At 39.3% G+C, this 17,601-nt stretch overlaps 2 protein-coding genes across 2 annotated transcripts; one reads left to right on the forward strand and one right to left on the reverse strand.

Annotated features, from left to right (window-relative positions):
• Positions 1-10,792: 10,792 nt before the first annotated feature.
• LOC112199872 (pentatricopeptide repeat-containing protein At2g01510, mitochondrial) lies at positions 10,793-13,698 on the reverse strand. The gene has a single exon (XM_024340846.2). The coding sequence runs from the start codon at positions 13,181-13,183 to the stop codon at positions 11,342-11,344; it is 1,842 nt and encodes a 613-aa protein (XP_024196614.1). The 5' UTR covers positions 13,184-13,698; the 3' UTR covers positions 10,793-11,341.
• A 67-nt stretch (positions 13,699-13,765) lies between these two features.
• LOC112198128 lies at positions 13,766-16,937 on the forward strand. The gene is made up of 7 exons (XM_024339186.2): positions 13,766-14,250; positions 14,495-14,736; positions 14,837-14,959; positions 15,465-15,581; positions 15,688-15,873; positions 16,074-16,215; positions 16,523-16,937. Exons 1-7 carry the CDS (start codon positions 13,863-13,865, stop codon positions 16,696-16,698), a joined length of 1,374 nt encoding a protein of 457 aa, XP_024194954.1. The 5' UTR covers positions 13,766-13,862; the 3' UTR covers positions 16,699-16,937.
• Positions 16,938-17,601: the final 664 nt, after the last annotated feature.

The following is a 17,601-nucleotide window of genomic DNA, read 5'->3' on the forward strand; positions in this document are numbered from 1 at the left end:
TTGATCCCCGTATTCTTCAAGCATGCATAAAATTAAGGGTTTTTTCCCGTATACCCAAAAAACCTTGGTATTTTTCCCAACTGCCCAACACTTTGGTATTACACTGTTGTTGATAAACAAAGACTAACAGGGATGGTTTAAACAAACAAATGTCTTTTGTATCCTATGTTGACCTTTAGGTTCCTCTACAGTTCTATTCAACAAAAAGGAACAGTAAAAAAACGTCAAAATAAAAATAAGACTAGCCTTCAACATGCCACATTTCGCCTAACGACTCCTTGTCTAAGCGACTACTCACAGGGCGGAATCACTGCTGCTTGTCCTAATTTTTTCTGTTTTTAAAACTGATTCTTTCGGATAAACAGTAAAGTTTTAGAACTTTTAGATTTCCATGAGATGCATGCATTCGAATGTTAAACTTTACATAGTAAACTATGAATGACAAAGATGAGTATGATAATGACATTTAGACTTGAATATAATGCTGATTTTATAAGTTAAAGAAGTGGGTGAACATCCATCTGAATTTATTTATTCAAATATACATATAGATTTTAAACAATCAGAGCCTCATTCTTAGGTAAACAGCAAAAGCTATTTAGCTATCCATAAGAATGAGAACAGTTACTTACTTGTACTGAAAGCACACTACTTCACACCTAGACAGGAAAGGAAGTACACTGCTACTATGGCTTTCTTTTTTGAGAGAATATTTTTCTGTCTCAAGTTTTCGAATGCCTTCTAAGAGAAGCTAAAGCTCCTTATATAGGGAGCGGAACTCAAACTAGAATTCAAAATGCAAAAATGTACAGAACAACTCCGTGACTCCTGCTTTTCTGAGTGCTCCTGCTGGTGGAGGTCGGTCAGGGAAAAGCAAAAGGTGAGAAGTGAAATGTTTTTCACTTGTCCTTTTTCTTTTGAAAAGGAAAAAGCAAAAGTAGCTTTAGAAAAGTCTAAAAGTCTACAGTTGCAATTTGGTGCTGATTCTTCACCTGTAGCTTCACATGTTCTCGTCCGTTTCAGACTGGCGGCCAAAGACAAAGGAGTTGTTGTCTGCTTGGGCCATGCGAGTTGTTGTTGCATTATCCTCGACGTCTGTATCGACATACATTTTGTGGTGGTTGTCATTTTCAAGCTTTTCCACCCAACGCATGCAGGCCATTGTCGAGTCTATCTCTTTTCTGGTTAGAGATAGGAATAAGTCACTGCTGACTACGTCAGGATGATCGTAAGCAGTGATGATTGTCTTTTCTCCTGCTGCCAGGAAGGTATTGTTGACATCTTCAGAGATGATCTTTTTGATGTAGTCAAGAGCCATGGCTTTCATCCAAGGGATGCTGGAATTTGGCTGGCCGTTGTATGCTACACAGGCTGGTTGAAGATATCTTCTTTGAATAATTCTCACATAATGATATGGAGGAATATATTCAACCTCACCGTTTGCCTTCTGGATCCATTCTGGAGGAGTGGATCTGAACTTCAGACGAAGCGTACAGTCGTTTTTTCTGATATTTTTGACTGTGTTGACAATGATGGGCGGCAAACCTTTCAGATCATCATTTGTTTTGGTCCACATATTATGGACAAAACCATTTTCAACAAGCCAAACCTTGTGTTCTTGGGGATGTTCACTCTGAACATTTACCAGGTATCTTCCAACATATGGTCCAGCGACAATGAAGAGAGTTGGAGGAACTAGGTTTTCTGGATTATGCCTTCCTATCAGACTATGGAATTCATGCCAGTCTGATTCATTGAGTGCCATGATAGGGACCCTAGCACTTTCTGGACTTTCAAGGAAGGAAAATTTTTCTTTTCTGACAGCACTCTGCTGCGTAGGAAGCTCTTCACCTTGTGGCCTACCATTTGCGTAGAGCTCTTCAGCTAATGCAAAGAGGGCTGGGAACATCAGACCACTGCTTCTTTCTTGAAAGGCAAATAAGAGATTATCCAGTATTGCCTTCTGGTGATAAGCTAGTCTCCTGCCAGTTCTGAACACAGGAGTGTCAAAAGTTCTTAATTCGTAATTAAAAACATTTATAACTCCACTAGGAGTTGGTCTGCTTTTTGGCAAAGCAGCAGCCATTAACGGTCTTGATGTGCCTTTACCGTCTGCCGTTTGAGATGGGCTAGCCAATCCTTTACCCTGGGATTGATCAGTTGAGGCTAAGCCTTTTGAGCTTAGCAGAAACCTTTTAAGGATTTTCTCCTTGGTTTCTCTTGGATCCTCTTCAGGTTCCTGTTCTTTCCCAGCTCTTCTACTTCTGGGATTACGACCTTCGTCGTCTTCTCTTTGGATGAACATTGCCAGTTCTCTGGTCAATGCGTCTGGAAGATAGTTCTTGTTACCTAGGATAATTCCATGCTGAACTATCAGCTTTACTACCTCATGGAGGTGTTTCATGTGTTCTTCTCTGTTTTTGGAGAAGACCAGGATGTCATCTATGTAGACGACGCAGAACTCCGCTACATGCTTGAAGATGTTGTCCATCTTTCTCTGGAAGATTGAGGGAGCTTGCTTGAGACCAAAAGGCATTACTAACAATTCGTAATGGCCTTGTGGTGTTCCAAATGCAGTGAGAGGTATGCTCTCAGGATGCATCTTGACCTGCCAGAAACCCGACTTTGCATCGAATTTTGAAAAGACTTTAGCTCCTCTGAGCTGGTTGATCAGTACCCTGACTTGAGCGATCTGATAACCGTCTTTGACAGTCTTCTTATTGACGTCTCTGTAGTCAATAACCATTCTATCTTTTCCTCGTAGTTTTTCTGCATGATTTCTCACGTAGAATGCTGGAGCATGATGAGGGCTAGTGGAAGGTTGAATTAATCTCTTCTTCAGGAGATCTTCAATATCACTTCTGAATTCTTTTTATCTTCCTCTTTGTACTGAGGAATGGCTTTGACATGGCAAATAGCGTTCATGTCATGCAATTTCAATTCACAGACCACTGGGTCTTTTTCCCAAAACTTCTGAGGATTTGTATCCACATTCTGCTCGAGTAGTTTCTTGATTTTGTCAAGAGTGGGAATTTGCTGAGACTCAAGCTTGTTCTGAAAATGCTTGAGGTTGTGCTCATGGATGAAACTAGCTTCTTCATCTTCACTAGTTTCTTCTTCTTCTTCTTCTTCTGAAGATTCTTCAACAAGCAGTTCTTCTTGTTGTTTGATTTGGAGTATGGGCTCCAATTTGGGCTTGTAGGGGGTAAGATCACCACTATTCTGTTGCGATCTCTGATGTTGAGTAGTAAAACCGGGACCTACCACACTTTTTGCTTGTGTGAGCCGGTCTGCCCAGAACACCCGTTCTCCTTTCCTGAAGCCTATCGCTTCTTCATCCTGAATGAATCGTTGTTGGAGAATGAAATCATTTCCCAACAAGAAATCAGATCCTTGGCCTTCAGACTGCCAAACATTCTGGATGATAAATGTTCCTCCACCAATGGTGATATGAACATTTTTTGCTACTTTCTTCATGGTGAGATGGCTTCCATCAAATGTAACACCAGTAGCTGACTTTTTCTTGTCTTCTTTCCAGAGTTCATCTGGAATTGCAAATCTCTTTGCAACAGTAAATCCCGATCCATTATCTACAAAAGCATGTAGATGATATTTCCTGTGATCAGGGAACTTGAGTCCAATCTCTATGTAGTTGCTGTATTTACTTGTAGAGACGACTTTCGATTGATGAAGCTCATTTTCTTGAGCTTGTTCCGTTGGAATGAATGGTTTACATTCTTCTGGAACATCTTCCTGAGTGGGTGATTTGTCTACACCATCATCCCAATCTGTAGGAAGTATCTCTTTGACGTCTGGATTACTGAACCATGACGGAGGGTCATATCTGACTCTGTAGTCAAACTTGCCGGATGGTTGGCCAAGTAGATCCCATGTTGCAGTATCCTCTTGTCGTTCTAAGAGATGAACAGTTTCTGGTGGTTTCACCAGTTCTACATCATTTTCTGGTATTTCAACCAGTTCAATATCTTCATCGATTTTTTCTTCATCGATGATTTCTTCCTTTTTCGAGGAAGAAGGTTCCATGGTTTCCTGGAACAGAGTTTCAACTTCTTTCGCCTTTTGCTCAGCGAAATACTCTTCATATTCTTGCTCAACCAACTGGCTGACAAGACCATTCTTGGTTTTTCTTCTTGCTTCAGCTATGAAGCATTCTTTGTGATAAGTCTTCTTAGACTCTTCACAAAACATTGGGAGACTATTCTTTTCGTGACATAGGCAGTAGTCACAAACGAATGTACCAGGGTTCACCTGATAAGAAGACATGAAAGTTTCTGTCTTGCTTTCTTCCCAGTTTTTGATTCTCAAAACATTCATTTGTCTGGATTCGAAGTACTCTACTTCAGAATCTATCTCAGACTCAGATGATGAATCTTCATCTTCTTCTTCAGACCGGGCAGAGTAAACTGACCTGTCGTCTTCTTCATCATCAGAATAGGCTATTTCGTAGCCTTTCATGTTTGCTACTTCTACTATTTGCTCATATTCCTCGAAGAGAGCTTTAGTAGATCTTTTACCCTTTTCCGGGCATTCATTGGCATAGTGCCCTTCAGTTTTACATAACCAACATCTGCAAGCTTTCTTGCTCGGTTGTTGTTTATGTTGATGAGAATTCTTCTTTTTCTTGAAGAACTTCTTTTTCGGATCTTCATCCTGTTGCTTCTTGTAATTGGAACTCTCTTCTTGAATTTCCAATCCTTCTTCTGATTACTCTTTTTGAATTTTTTGTAGTAATATTTTTCTTTTTTCTTTCTGCGGAAATTGGATTCATGACATCCCCAGTTTGTGGGCATATCCAGTATTCCATAGCAGAAATTCTCAACTCCTTTGAGTTGCTTCTTGGCCATCTTAGCTCTATGATTGGCTTTGCATTGCTCCTTCAGTAATTGCCGGATTCTGTTGGCAATTCCTCCAACTGAAAATCTTTCAATTGGTTTCTCAGCTATGCTTTCTCTCACAGCTGTTCTCCATGGTTCAGGGAGCTTTCTGTGCAACAGATTAACTAGATTAGTATTCTCTAGTTCACCAATTGTACAGTAATATTCCTGAAATTCATTCAGGTATTCTTCGAAGTATCTCATGTCGCAGATTTTGAGCGCATAGATATTCGATTTTGCCGTTTCTTTGGCTTTCTCACTCAGATTTGAAAGATCTCCACAGAACTGATCGTACAGGGGTACTTTAAAATCATACGGAGACTTTGAATTCTTGATCTCTTCAAGCCAGTCTCTTCCTCTGGCGGTTTCTTTGAATGATAGGTAGTACTTTTTTGCCACTCCAGTGAGAGTAGTCTCATAGTACACCTGCAAATCTGGTGCTTCAAATTTGCCAAGGGTAAGTGCAGAAGCCATCATCAGGCTATCTACCCATTGGTCAATGGTTTTTCTTTTGTCTAGACTCTTATCTAGATTTAACCAGATGCCATAGTTCGTGATCGGAACTCTTGGCAGATTGTCCTCGGGGACGAATCTTTGGGAATTTCTTTCCCCTTTTTTATCCGTGGGGGCTTTCTGAACTGGGAGTTTTGTTTCCCTTGTTTCTTTCTTTATGAAAGTTCTGGAGCTTTCTCCATCTTCCATTTCAAGATCTTGATAAGGAAAGACTTTTCTTGTCTTTCTGATTTTGAACTCTTTCATTTTTTCGATTAGTTTTTCTAATCGTTCCTGACTTTCACAGTTCTCAGCTTCTTCATAAAGATCATAGAGCTTCTCAGCTCTAAGCATGTGGACTGGTCTGTTCAGATCAGCTTCCAGATCTTCTTCTGATATTGGCTCTTCAATAGTGGGTTTTGTACCACTGACACCGGCTTCTCTGGTGCTGTAGCTTCTTCTCAGAAGATTGCTGTGTATCCTGATGTTCTCAGGACCGACATCACTTTTTCTGTGGTTGTCGAAGTTGAGGCTGATTTCTCCAGTTCTTCTACTCTCGTAGATTTTTGCTTTTGCACTTTCTGCTGGTAGCTTCGGACCGGATAATTTCCATTCAATAGGAAAAGTTACTTCATTCCAAGCAACTTTGTGAATCTGCTGTGAATGGTTCTTCTGGCTGGTAAGGAATCCAGTAGTGAGACCAGGGATGTTGGAAATCCGTGTCTTCGGCTCTACTGTGGTGCTCATCAGTTTATAGTATATTCTGTATACTATCGCCAATTCTTGCATATCATTTTTCATTGATATGCCATCTGTCTTGACTCTCAGTCGGAGACAGTGGGCTGCATCCTTCAGGCTGGTTGAGAAGTTGGGGAAGCAGTTGAAATATGCTACTTGGTTGCACAGTGATGCTTCTAGAGTTCCCAACAGACTAGCTTGGAAGTCTGTCAGTCGGTTGTCTTGCAGGACACACAGGACTGAACAGTTGATGCCTTCTCTTGCCAAAAGCTTTATGCCGACTTGGACTGCTCCAATATGCATAAATTGATACTTCTTTGATTGTGCTCTGGCAACTTCAGCTGGAGTGATCATCAAGAGATCTGTCTCTCCAGATGTTGAGGGGGTTGTGAATTCCAGTACTTTGAAATGATGGCTGTCCATCAGGTCAAATGTTCCCCGCCTGTAGATCTGTTTGAAATCTAGCTTTGGAATTGAGGCGTTTTTTACCTCGTGCTCGATTTCATTGTATTCAAATTCTTCAGAATTCAGGAGTTGTACTCCTTTCTTTTTTCCAAAGATGCTTAACATCTTCATTTCTCTTTTTTCCGGGTTTTCATACCGGATACTAGTCTGACTAGTAGATGGTTCCAGAAAAATCATGTTTGGAACAAGATTCTTATCTGGTTTCTCTAATGGTTTGAATCCATTAGCTTTCTTTTTTACTGTAGGCAATTTCTTGTCCTTCAGTATTTTTTCCAGCGTTTTTTGCTGTTCATTGATTTTTCTACTGACACTCGTCAGTTTTTCTTCTTCTGTTTTTGGAAGTTCCTTGATATAATCCAGTTTGTTTTCCAATCTTTCCAATTGGTGGATTATAGCAGGTAGTTTTTCTAGAGTCGACTGACATCTAGATACTTCTAGTAACAGCTTCTGATATTTCTCATCAGAAGATTTTAGTAGAGAATTTATTTTCTCTAATAACAATTCGGACATAGTCCCCATTAAGGAGGGGTTCTCCTTGAGCTATTTTACAAGCTCTGATACCAGTGATGTGCGGATCTAACCAATGCTCAAATAATCAAGAGGTTTTTGTTCCTCTTCCAGAACATCCAAGAGATTATCTATCTCCTCTTCTATTTTATAGATTCTAGTCTGTAGTCTATAAATAATATCCCAGTAATTGGGAGAATCTCTACTAAGATTATCTCTATAGGTTTTCAATTTTCTCAATTTCTCTCTCTCCTTTTGTAGTTCCGTAGTAGTAATTTTGCAGATAGCAATCAACTCAAGTCTGTCTACAATCGAAATTATGAATAGTAAATTGTACTGTTTACCTTTCGAATTTAGAGGATGATTGTCAATTTCATATATATATATATATATATATATTCAAATAAAAACTCTGATGGGCCCACCACGTTTCTAAAACCGTTAAATAAACAAAATTATATAGCAAACTATATGAAAGAGACATATGCAGATGCAGACTCTGACAAACTAAAACGTCAAAGAAACTTGCTAGAGAAAGGAATAAAGGGTATTAATGGTAGGGATTTTGAAAAGATGGGTAGGTAGGAAGGAAAGTGAGAAAAGGTTGTCTAAGAGGGAACAAAATTAATACACTGGGGTGTATGAGAAGTATTTTCCCGGATTTGGGGTGTATGAGCATTAACCCTAAAATTAACTTGCTCAATTATAGGTGGAGAAGAAGGAGAAGGATATATAACTTCGGTTTGACAGAGTTGATCTGAAATGGCAGGATGAGCCCAGAGCCCAGAGCCCGTGTTTCAAGTTTCTAGTTTTTATTAATATTGATTCTCAATGCAATGCTTATTATCGATCAGCTTTTCTTTTACTTTCTTCTTGATTTAGTATTATATTCTTCTTAACATAGTGATGTAGGACGAGGTTTTAGCCAATTTTAACAAAAAATCTTGAAAAGAAATAAGCGTCTTCACATTAAGAAGAATAATTTGAATATTGAAAATTGGTATTCAAATAGGCTTCTTAATGATGGAATCAATCATAAATTACTCTTTTGGATATATCAGGATTTTCGAGCAAAATCTTGATTGGGATTCCAATCGTAATATTATTTAGTATCTAGGATTTTATTTCTGATTTTTATTTAATCAGGTTTAATTAGGTTTCCTAGTTTTAGTCTACAATAAATTGTTCTTTATGTTTTCTAGTTGCATTAGGTTTATGCTATGTGTCCTATATAAGGCACCTCTTAGATTGTAATTTTCATTCAAGGTATTAATAAAAAAACCAAATATTAGAGAAGTTTCTCTATGTTTCTTACGGCTGTGTCCGTAATTGCTAGTAGATTCTAGCTTATCTCATATGGCTTTCGACGCTTGACGGAGCCCCTTACTATCATGGTCACGCTTCCCGCATCATTTGGTATCAGAGCGGGTATCGCCCGCTCCTTAGCAGACGACGATCCAAGAAAGAAGTTCACTATCACCAACCTCAACGATGCTGGTTGTAGAGTATCTATTAAAGAAAGTTTCGTTGAAGAGGAACATGCCAAGGGATTTGCTCTAGGACAACCTCATCAATCCAAAAAAAAAAGAAAAGAGAAAAAAAGAAGAAACATGGAACGTTGGATATTCACAATGCTAGATTACGACGACTTCCGAACTACATGTATCATCAAAGACAAGGTATGCTTTGTAATAATTGACAGTGGTTTACGAGAGAACTTTGTAACAGACAAAGTTGTGGATTATTTTCAATTACCGACAGTGAAGCTGAGTGATCTATATTGGATTCCATTTGGAGAGGATGAATATGCGCAAGTAACAGAGGTTTGAAAAGTTCCTATCTCTATGGGAAAATTTTATAAAGAAGAGATTACTTGTCATGTGATTGACATGAACGACACTAATGTGCTTTTTGGAAGACCATGGCATGAAAGCGTCAAAGGTGGTTATTGCAAGGACAACACATATTTATTCAGGTGGGATGCGCACAAAATTAAAATCAAGCCTAGAAAGAAGAACATCAAGAATGACCATCCTGAGATGGGTGAAAAGAAACATGAAGAAGCTACTTTGAAGATTGAAAAGAAACTTATTAAAGACAAAGAAGCTGATTCATTCATCACATCGATATCCATGTCATGTATGCTTAATTGTGTTCAAGACCAACCCAAAGAGAAGTCAATGGACATTCCTTTTCAAGTGGAGGAGCTTAAGTTTCAAGATGCTTATTCTAAACTTGTCTATGGTATTGGATTCATGGTGATACCTTTTAATTTCGAGAATATTGAAGTTGATGGCTTATCATGTTTTATTCCTACTGATGATCGAGCTGCATACAAGAGGAACTCGAGGTCGAGTTCTTTTCAAGTGGAGGAGACTGATGTAGGACGAGATTTTAGCCAATTTCAACAAAAAATCTCGAAAAGAAAGAAGCGTCTTCACATTAAGAAGAATAATTTGAATATTGAAAATTGGTATTCAAATAGGCTTCTTAATGATGGAATCAATCATAAATTACTCTTTTGGATATATCAGGATTTTCGAGCAAAATCTTGATTGAGATTCCAATCATAATATTCTTTAGTATCTAGGATTTTATTTCCGATTTTTATTTAATCAGGTTTAATTAGGTTTCCTAGTTTTAGTCTAAAATAAATTGTTCTTTATGTTTTCTAGTTGTATTAGATTTATGTTATGTGTCCTATATAAGGCACCTCTTAGATCGTAATTTTCATTCAAGTTATCAATAAAAAAACCAAATATTAGAGAAGTTTCTCTATGTTTCTTACGGTTGTGTCCGTAATTGCTAGTGGATTCTAGCTTATCTCATATGGCTTTCGACGCTTGACGGGGCCCCTTACTATCGTGTTCAAGCTTCCCGCATCACATAGAAGAACATCTTTATTCAAAAAAAAAAAAAAACAAGAAGAACATCTAATCCCTTTTTTATAATCATCCAAAATAAAAGAACAAAATATTTGTACTTTATTGACTTTAGGATCTTTTAAGACTTTATCCCTTAAAAACAGTATACCTGTACTCACTTGAATCTTGAGTCTTGACCATATTATGCAGTCTAATTATAAATTAGTAGCTTCTCAGATGCGTAATTATAATATGGTAGAACTCTAAGACAGATGATATTGAATAATAAGAGAAACCCTGAGCTAAAGACTGAGCCCTTTTAGGCTTCACTTTATATTAGGCTATTAGTAGTATAATTTGACAGGTCTGTGAACCAGAACAAGTTTTTACTGATAGGAATTTGGGAAATGTAACAAGTGCTTTTCAAAGTTTCTTGGTTATCATTGTGAAATACTTCGTGGGGGTACTGACAATGAACAGTCTATTATTGTCTACAGAGCAAAATTTTGGATTTGAGATAGGAAATTGGTTAGATAGGGGAACAAATCAAATTCCTAGTCGAAATGAGAGAGGGAAAAAGGGAAGAAACTCGGACGGTAGGACTTGGGGGAGGAATTATCACAAAGGAGAACGGGGATATCATAGCAGAAGAGAGGTAATTTTCCAAACAATGCATGTAGTTTCTCAAATTTTGTTGCTGCATATGTCAATTCTCTCCAACAGATGAATCACCATTAGGAAAGTCTTCACTCAACACATAATTATCCTCCTGTGTACCTATATTCGTGTCCACAACTAAACTAGTGAACTATGAAATGAGTCACAAAGAGTCAAAGACAATGCCTCAACTTAATTTGCACGAAAAAGTTCATCTGACAGCTTTAATCTAGTCAAACTTTCCTGTAACATTATGCAATATCTGTACAAATCTCTTCAGCAATTTATGTACCAACCTCTGAAGTAAATATGCCAAAGATATATTGTCTAACGAACATCTGATATATTTTTGAAATAAATCGTACTTGAACTAAAAATCTAGATTAGGAATGGCACATTGTCAGATTTATCCCTGCCTCTTGGGTTAGTATTGTAGATGCCCCTTTTACAGGAGTTTGGATATCTTTTCAATGACATTGCTACCCCTTGTATCACAGTGAACAACAGATGGTGAATAATCATGATGGGGAATTAGAGTTATCTCAATGTTGCGGCAATTTCGCATACGATCTGCAATATATCTCAGACAGTTGATCCCACTAGGCACAACACTTATTATCAGCTCAGTGGGGATTCTGCAGTCACACTTCAAGATTAAGAGAAATGGAACCAAAACACATCTCTCTACATTTTATCATTTCCAGTTGTCATTGTCCCTTGTGATCACCAAAAGTTGTTGCAAGAACACTCACCATTTCTAAAATGATGAAAACGGATTTTATCTCTCATGATAATCACCCTTTTGGTCGCTTCGGAGACAAATTTACAGAAACTGTGGCAGTCATCACATATCCGTAAATTCTTCACCACTCTAATGGGGCATTCAGGCTGTAGATTTAGAAGACTAAATGCAATGGCAAGCTTTTCACTGTGATGACTGAGTGTGGCTTCCTTTTCCTCTGTGCCCACATCATGAAACACAGAGGTGATATTTGGAGTGTAACCTATATTCTTCACTTGTCTTAATAAATCCTCCAATTTTTCATATATTTCTGATGATTCTGGATGCAATCTGTTACCACCATAAAATATATGGATTTTTCCATTAAACTCTACTGAGCTATAGGCAGCTACTTTCTTAACACCTCCTTTTCTCATTTTGAGCCTCACCTTGTCAACACAGTCCCATCTTCCAGCAGCCGCATACATGTTTGACATCAAGACATGATATGAACCATTAGCAGGAGCTAATTCAAAAAGCAAATCAGCTACATGCTGACCCAGTTCAACGTTTTGGTGGATTGCACACGCCCCCAATAAAGCTCCCCACACCCCGGTATCCAGTTCAATTGGCATACTTCTTATGAAGTTATAAGCCTCCTCAAGATGTCCTGACCGACCAAGGAGATCAACCATGCAAGCATAGTGCTCTATTTTCGGTTGAATATTCTTGTCACCAGCTTGCACCATGCGCCTAAAATGAGATTTGCCTTCATTCACCAGCCCAGCATGGCTGCATGCGGATAAAACTCCTAGATACGTGACATGGTTGGGTGCAACTCCTCGCTTTTGCATCCTCGAAAACATATCCAATGCCTTGCGGCTCTCCCCATTTATTGCATACCCTAATACCATAGTGCTCCAGGAAATAACATTTCTCTGATGCATATCCTCAAACAAAGCCTCAGCCATGTCCACGCTACCGCATTTGACATACATATCAAGCCGCGCATTGTCAACAATTACATTGCAAACAATCCCACATTGTCTCATAACCCCATCAACCTCTTCCCCAGTCTCCAAACACCCTAACTGCCCACAAGCCGAAAAAGCACTCACAACCGTAACAGCATCAGGCTCCACTCCAGCCACACGCATCCGGCGAAACAAATGAAGAGCCTTTGCAGCATGTCCACTCTGCACACAAGCAGCAACAAAAGCATTCCAAGCAACTAAATCTCTCTCGACCATAGTTCCGAACAAAAAATCCGCCAAACCCAACTCCCCATATTTCACACACATTATCACCAACTCAGTCCTCACTTCAACAACAAACTCCAACCCATATTTCACCGCGTGCGCCGCGACAGCCCACCCGGCCCACGGCAGCTGAGCACACGCCTTGACCACAAACGTGTACGTAAAGTCGTCAGGGCGAACACCCAGACGCTTCATTCTTCTGTACACAGCCGCAGCCTCCATAAAGTCTTGGTACTTAACGTACGCTTTGATAATGGTGTTCCATAGAAACACTCTTGGCTTGTGCATTTCGTCGAACACCTTACGTGCATAGGAAACGTCGCCCAAGATTATGAAGGTGGTGATGAGATGGGTGAGGAGGCTGTTCTTGATGGAGATTCCGGTGGTGAGAATGAGGGCGTGGATTTGCTTGAGCTGGTTTGGGTGTGAGGAGCATGATTGCAACTGGGCGGTGAAGGCTTGCTTGGTAATGGTCAGACGAATCGGTTCGGGTTTTCGGGTTTGGTCCAGAGAGGAGAACTGGGATATTGGGCTGAGTGAGAGAGCTAACCACAGCTTGGAATGTCTTCTGCAGACTTGCAGCATAGTCCTTCCAATTTTTTCAGAAGCTTAACCGGGAACGAAAGAAAGATAAGCCAAACGGTGTCGTGTTGGAGACGCGGGTCCTACTTTTAGTGCCGGCCAGTTTTTGCAGAGATATTTATCAAAAGCAACGTGGCTAATGACAATCGGCAGAAATGACGAGACGAGAGAAATCTCACTTAAGTCCGAATCCTAACATACAGAAATCTCTTATTAGTAGGTTATTGAGTATTGGGGTGTTGCGGGATTTATGTGCCGATGTGAACTTCTAGAGAGTATGGATCATCACTGGACCCGACTGTTGGATGTCTGCAGACTTTCAAAATAAAATTCCTTAAACCAACGAAGTCTAATTACTCTCATGTGGTAATTAGTACTGAACTCAAATGGTGTTAGAGATGAACTCAAATGGTAATTAGTACTGAACTCAAATAGTATATCCTCCTCATTGGCTTGCTTGAGGTTCCAGCAGATCACTACTGGATTCATAATGTTCCTGAGCTAGTGAGCTGGTCGACTGCCTCTTCCTAGACCAAATACCTATTGCCCAAAGACAAAAGAGAAAAAAAAAAAAACACTAAAAAGAAAGCAACGTCAGTCAGTGGAGGGGCGTTTTGGTAATTTCGACAGCAGCCGGGTAGATTTCTCTCTCTCTCTCTCTCTCTCTCTCTCGGCAATAGCCATGGCTGCCCAATCACCGTGTGGGTGGTCATGGAGCTCATCCACCTACGACGCCACCACCGCCAAATGCTCTTCCAGCTCATCGAATCTCTCTTCGTTTTATACAAAACGACGACCTCGTTTCACCGCCTGTTCGTCGTCTTCTAAATCACCCGGTAGCTCCGGCGCCAAAGCGCGGCTGAAAAAGCCGGCGAAATTGGACAGTACCGGTCCGAGTCCAACCGCATTGGTGAAAACCGCAAAGGGAGATGGACCCAGAAGTGAAAAGACGGTAACAGCCCTGAGCTTCAAGTCCTTGTCTGGGAAGCGATCTCTATGGCGGAGGATATTCTTCGCCTCCAAGAAAGTTAGGAGCATCCTTCTGCTTAATGTAATCACTGTAGTCTATGGTAAAGCTTCTTCATTTTCCCTTTTTCCATACTAAAGTTCATTGCTTTGTGTAATTGTTTTATAAATTACATATGATGGTAGCTCAGTTCATGCATAAATTATTTAGTGTTATTATTCATGACATTCAATTATCAATTGATTCTTGCCAATATGAAGACTTTAAAATTGTGGAAGATAATGGTTTTGTGTTCAAGTTTAGAGCTTTTTATTGTGCATTGACATTGCCTAATCTTCTTGTTGTAGCTAGTAATTTTTCGATTGTGAAAGAAGTGGAAGCTGTGATAGACCCGGCGGCGTTTACTGTTGTGCGGTTTGCTATGTCGGCGGTTCCATTTATCCCATTTGTTTTCCGAGCAAGAGGTGATGTTGATACTCGTAATGCAGGAATTGAGTTGGGATTCTGGGTTAGTTTAGGGTATCTTATGCAGGCATTAGGACTGCTAACATCTGATGCTGGTCGTGCGTCATTTCTTTCTATGTTCACTGTGAGTCTTTGAATTGTTCTTCTAGGCTTATATATTAAAGATTCTTTGTTTAGGGAGTACCTGAAGGTACTTGTTGGCATATTTTGGGTGAATTTAACAGGTGATTATCGTTCCCTTGCTTGATGGAATGTTAGGAGCAATAGTCCCTGCTCGTACCTGGTTTGGAGCCCTCATGTCTATTGTCGGAGTTGGGCTGCTGGAATCCAGTGGATCTCCCCCAAGTGTAAGTTTTATTACTCTCTTTGTGTTGCGTATAGAGTCATCTTTCTTTCTCGGTATAATTGATGATGATTAACTTGTAGAGGACCAAGTTTGATTTGTGGCCTGTTCAGATATCAGAATCTTATATTTTCTGGAAGAAAATTTCTGGTGATCCTATATTCCTAGTTTGCATATAGGGTACTGAGGAATGCTAGTTTTATACATGACATAAGTATGTTTTGTTTCGTAGAATATGGGAAATCTAAATACTGACCATTTAATTCTCAATAATACCCTCGTTCTGTACCTCTGCTTACACCTGCATTAGTCAAGTACATTCTCAAGTGCCAAAACAATGTCCACTTCTGGAGATAAGATTAACCTATTCAATATGTATAGTAACTAGTGAAGTGACAAAACAGCATTGCTGAGAGTAACTTACAGCTCTCTTGGGTGAAAAGGAGAAAAACCTCTTCCTATGTATATGTATATGTAAATACAGATAATATCTTATCAAACACGCTCAGGTTGGAGATTTGCTGAACTTCTTGAGCGCGGTGTTTTTTGGGGTTCATATGCTTAGAACAGAGCATATATCAAGAAACACAAAAAAAGAAAACTTCTTGCCTCTGCTTGGATATGAGGTTAGTATATCTTTTTACCCATGTCGATAGATATGGATTAGTTCAACCTGTTAATCTTTATTGGTGCTATGCAGTGTGTGTGCACACTAACCTTAGTTTCATTCAGATATGCGTTGTTGCTTTCTTATCAACCATATGGTACCTCATTGGGGCATGGTCTGGTGGTGGCCTCCACGACTTTAACCCATCATTGTGGACAGGGGAGATGTTCTGGGAGTGGATGGTTGTGTTTCCATGGATACCTGCACTGTACACAGGCATTTTCTCCACTGTTTTATGCTTATGGGTAGAGGTATGTGCAAAAGCTCCAGTGTAAGAGTATGAATCATTTGCTCTTGCATTGCTCAGTTGCTTGGGAAGTTGTTGGGATACTATGCTTTTCTAAAATACAAAGATATGTGAATTTTAGTGGTGCCTGAATTTTCTAGCATAATTATAATTCAAACGCCCCTTTTTCAGCTCATTTTTTTAACAGAAGATTATATCTAACAGATGGGCGCAATGCGCGATGTATCAGCCACAGAAACGGCCATAATTTATGGTTTGGAGCCTGTCTGGGGTGCTGGTTTCGCATGGTTTCTCCTTGGCGAAAGATGGGGTTCTACTGGTTGGATTGGTGCTGCTCTTGTGCTAGGTAAATTACTGTTTATTCTCATGATCTAATCAGCTTAAGATACCAAAAATCATCAAAATTTTTAATTTGTTTTCCATCAATTAGATTTTGTTATTAGACTGCCAAAGTAATAGAAGTGCTTCGGATAGAAATGCTGTCAGCAGCAAAGGACTATCTACTTCCATACTAATGACATATTACATCAGCTGCTAACCTTTTAATCACTTTCCATAGTCGAAGTTTTTTGTTGCTTGTACAAGTAAAAAGGAAGAGTAATTTTTGCATCATATTAACGCATTCTACATGTTTGGTTGTTGTTTCTCTGCAGGTGGAAGCTTAACAGTGCAGATATTTGGATCAACATCTCCCGCAGAGCCTTCAAAAGATGAAATGAAAGCTAAGAAACTCACTTTCCCAGTGGTTTCGGATAAACACAATGGCTTATCTGCCTCGCCAGTTATAGTCAGTTCCAGAAAGGATGCTCCTGATCTGCGGAGTAAGTAATTAAGCAAGCAATTTCTTATATAATCTCCAGCTATTGTCAGTTTCAGATAAACACGCCACGCTCTCTAACGACAGTTCTTTTATCACATCATTGTAACTTCTCCTTGTAATTATGTAGCTTATAATCCAAATCTCGATTTAGGATAGCTAATGGAGCTTCCGGGCTCTCAGCTTTGTATAGTTGTATGTATCCCAACAATTATTCAACAATAATATGAACTCATTCACAATTATATGCATATGAGTGTAGGTATCATCATTTATACCGTAAGAGTACTCGAAATACACTGATTCATCTTCATCGTCAGTACTCGAACTTCGTGCCAACATCATCATGTTCTGCTGCAAAGTTTTTGTCTTCTAGTTCCATTTCCAATTTCCAAACGTAAAATCCTCTCCAACATGATCATCTTTATCAAATCAATACTCATCCTTAGTCAACATGATCATGTTCTGCGCAAAGTTTTCGCCGTCCAGCTCCATTTTCAAACCTAAAATCCCACTCCAAACACCTCAGAAATCCCACACTTGTGCTCTACACTGATTAGTCACTGAACTTTCAATTATGCAACTTGGTCGATCCTCACATCACAATTATCTTTTGCCATTATTTTTTCACTTATTTGTTATTCGTATTATATTATGATGAATAATATGCTGGTTTAATCTCCTGACCTTGCTAATTAGAAAGATCTTTAAAAAAAAATTGTCATTTCCACACGAACGAAAGGCTAGAATAATACATACGTCAATATGGAGATCAAATCCTATATAACAGATCTGCTAGCCCGGAAGCAGACCCTGTACAATCTTCAGTGGGAGCCGGGAGAAACTCAGTTGGCAAATCTTTCTTTCGTATTGCTTTGTTGTTTCAAACAGTTGACTCTAACAAAATGGGTACAC

This window comes from Rosa chinensis, chromosome 4 (genome assembly GCF_002994745.2).
Source record: "Rosa chinensis cultivar Old Blush chromosome 4, RchiOBHm-V2, whole genome shotgun sequence".
In the NCBI taxonomy this organism is placed as follows: Eukaryota; Viridiplantae; Streptophyta; class Magnoliopsida; order Rosales; family Rosaceae; genus Rosa; species Rosa chinensis.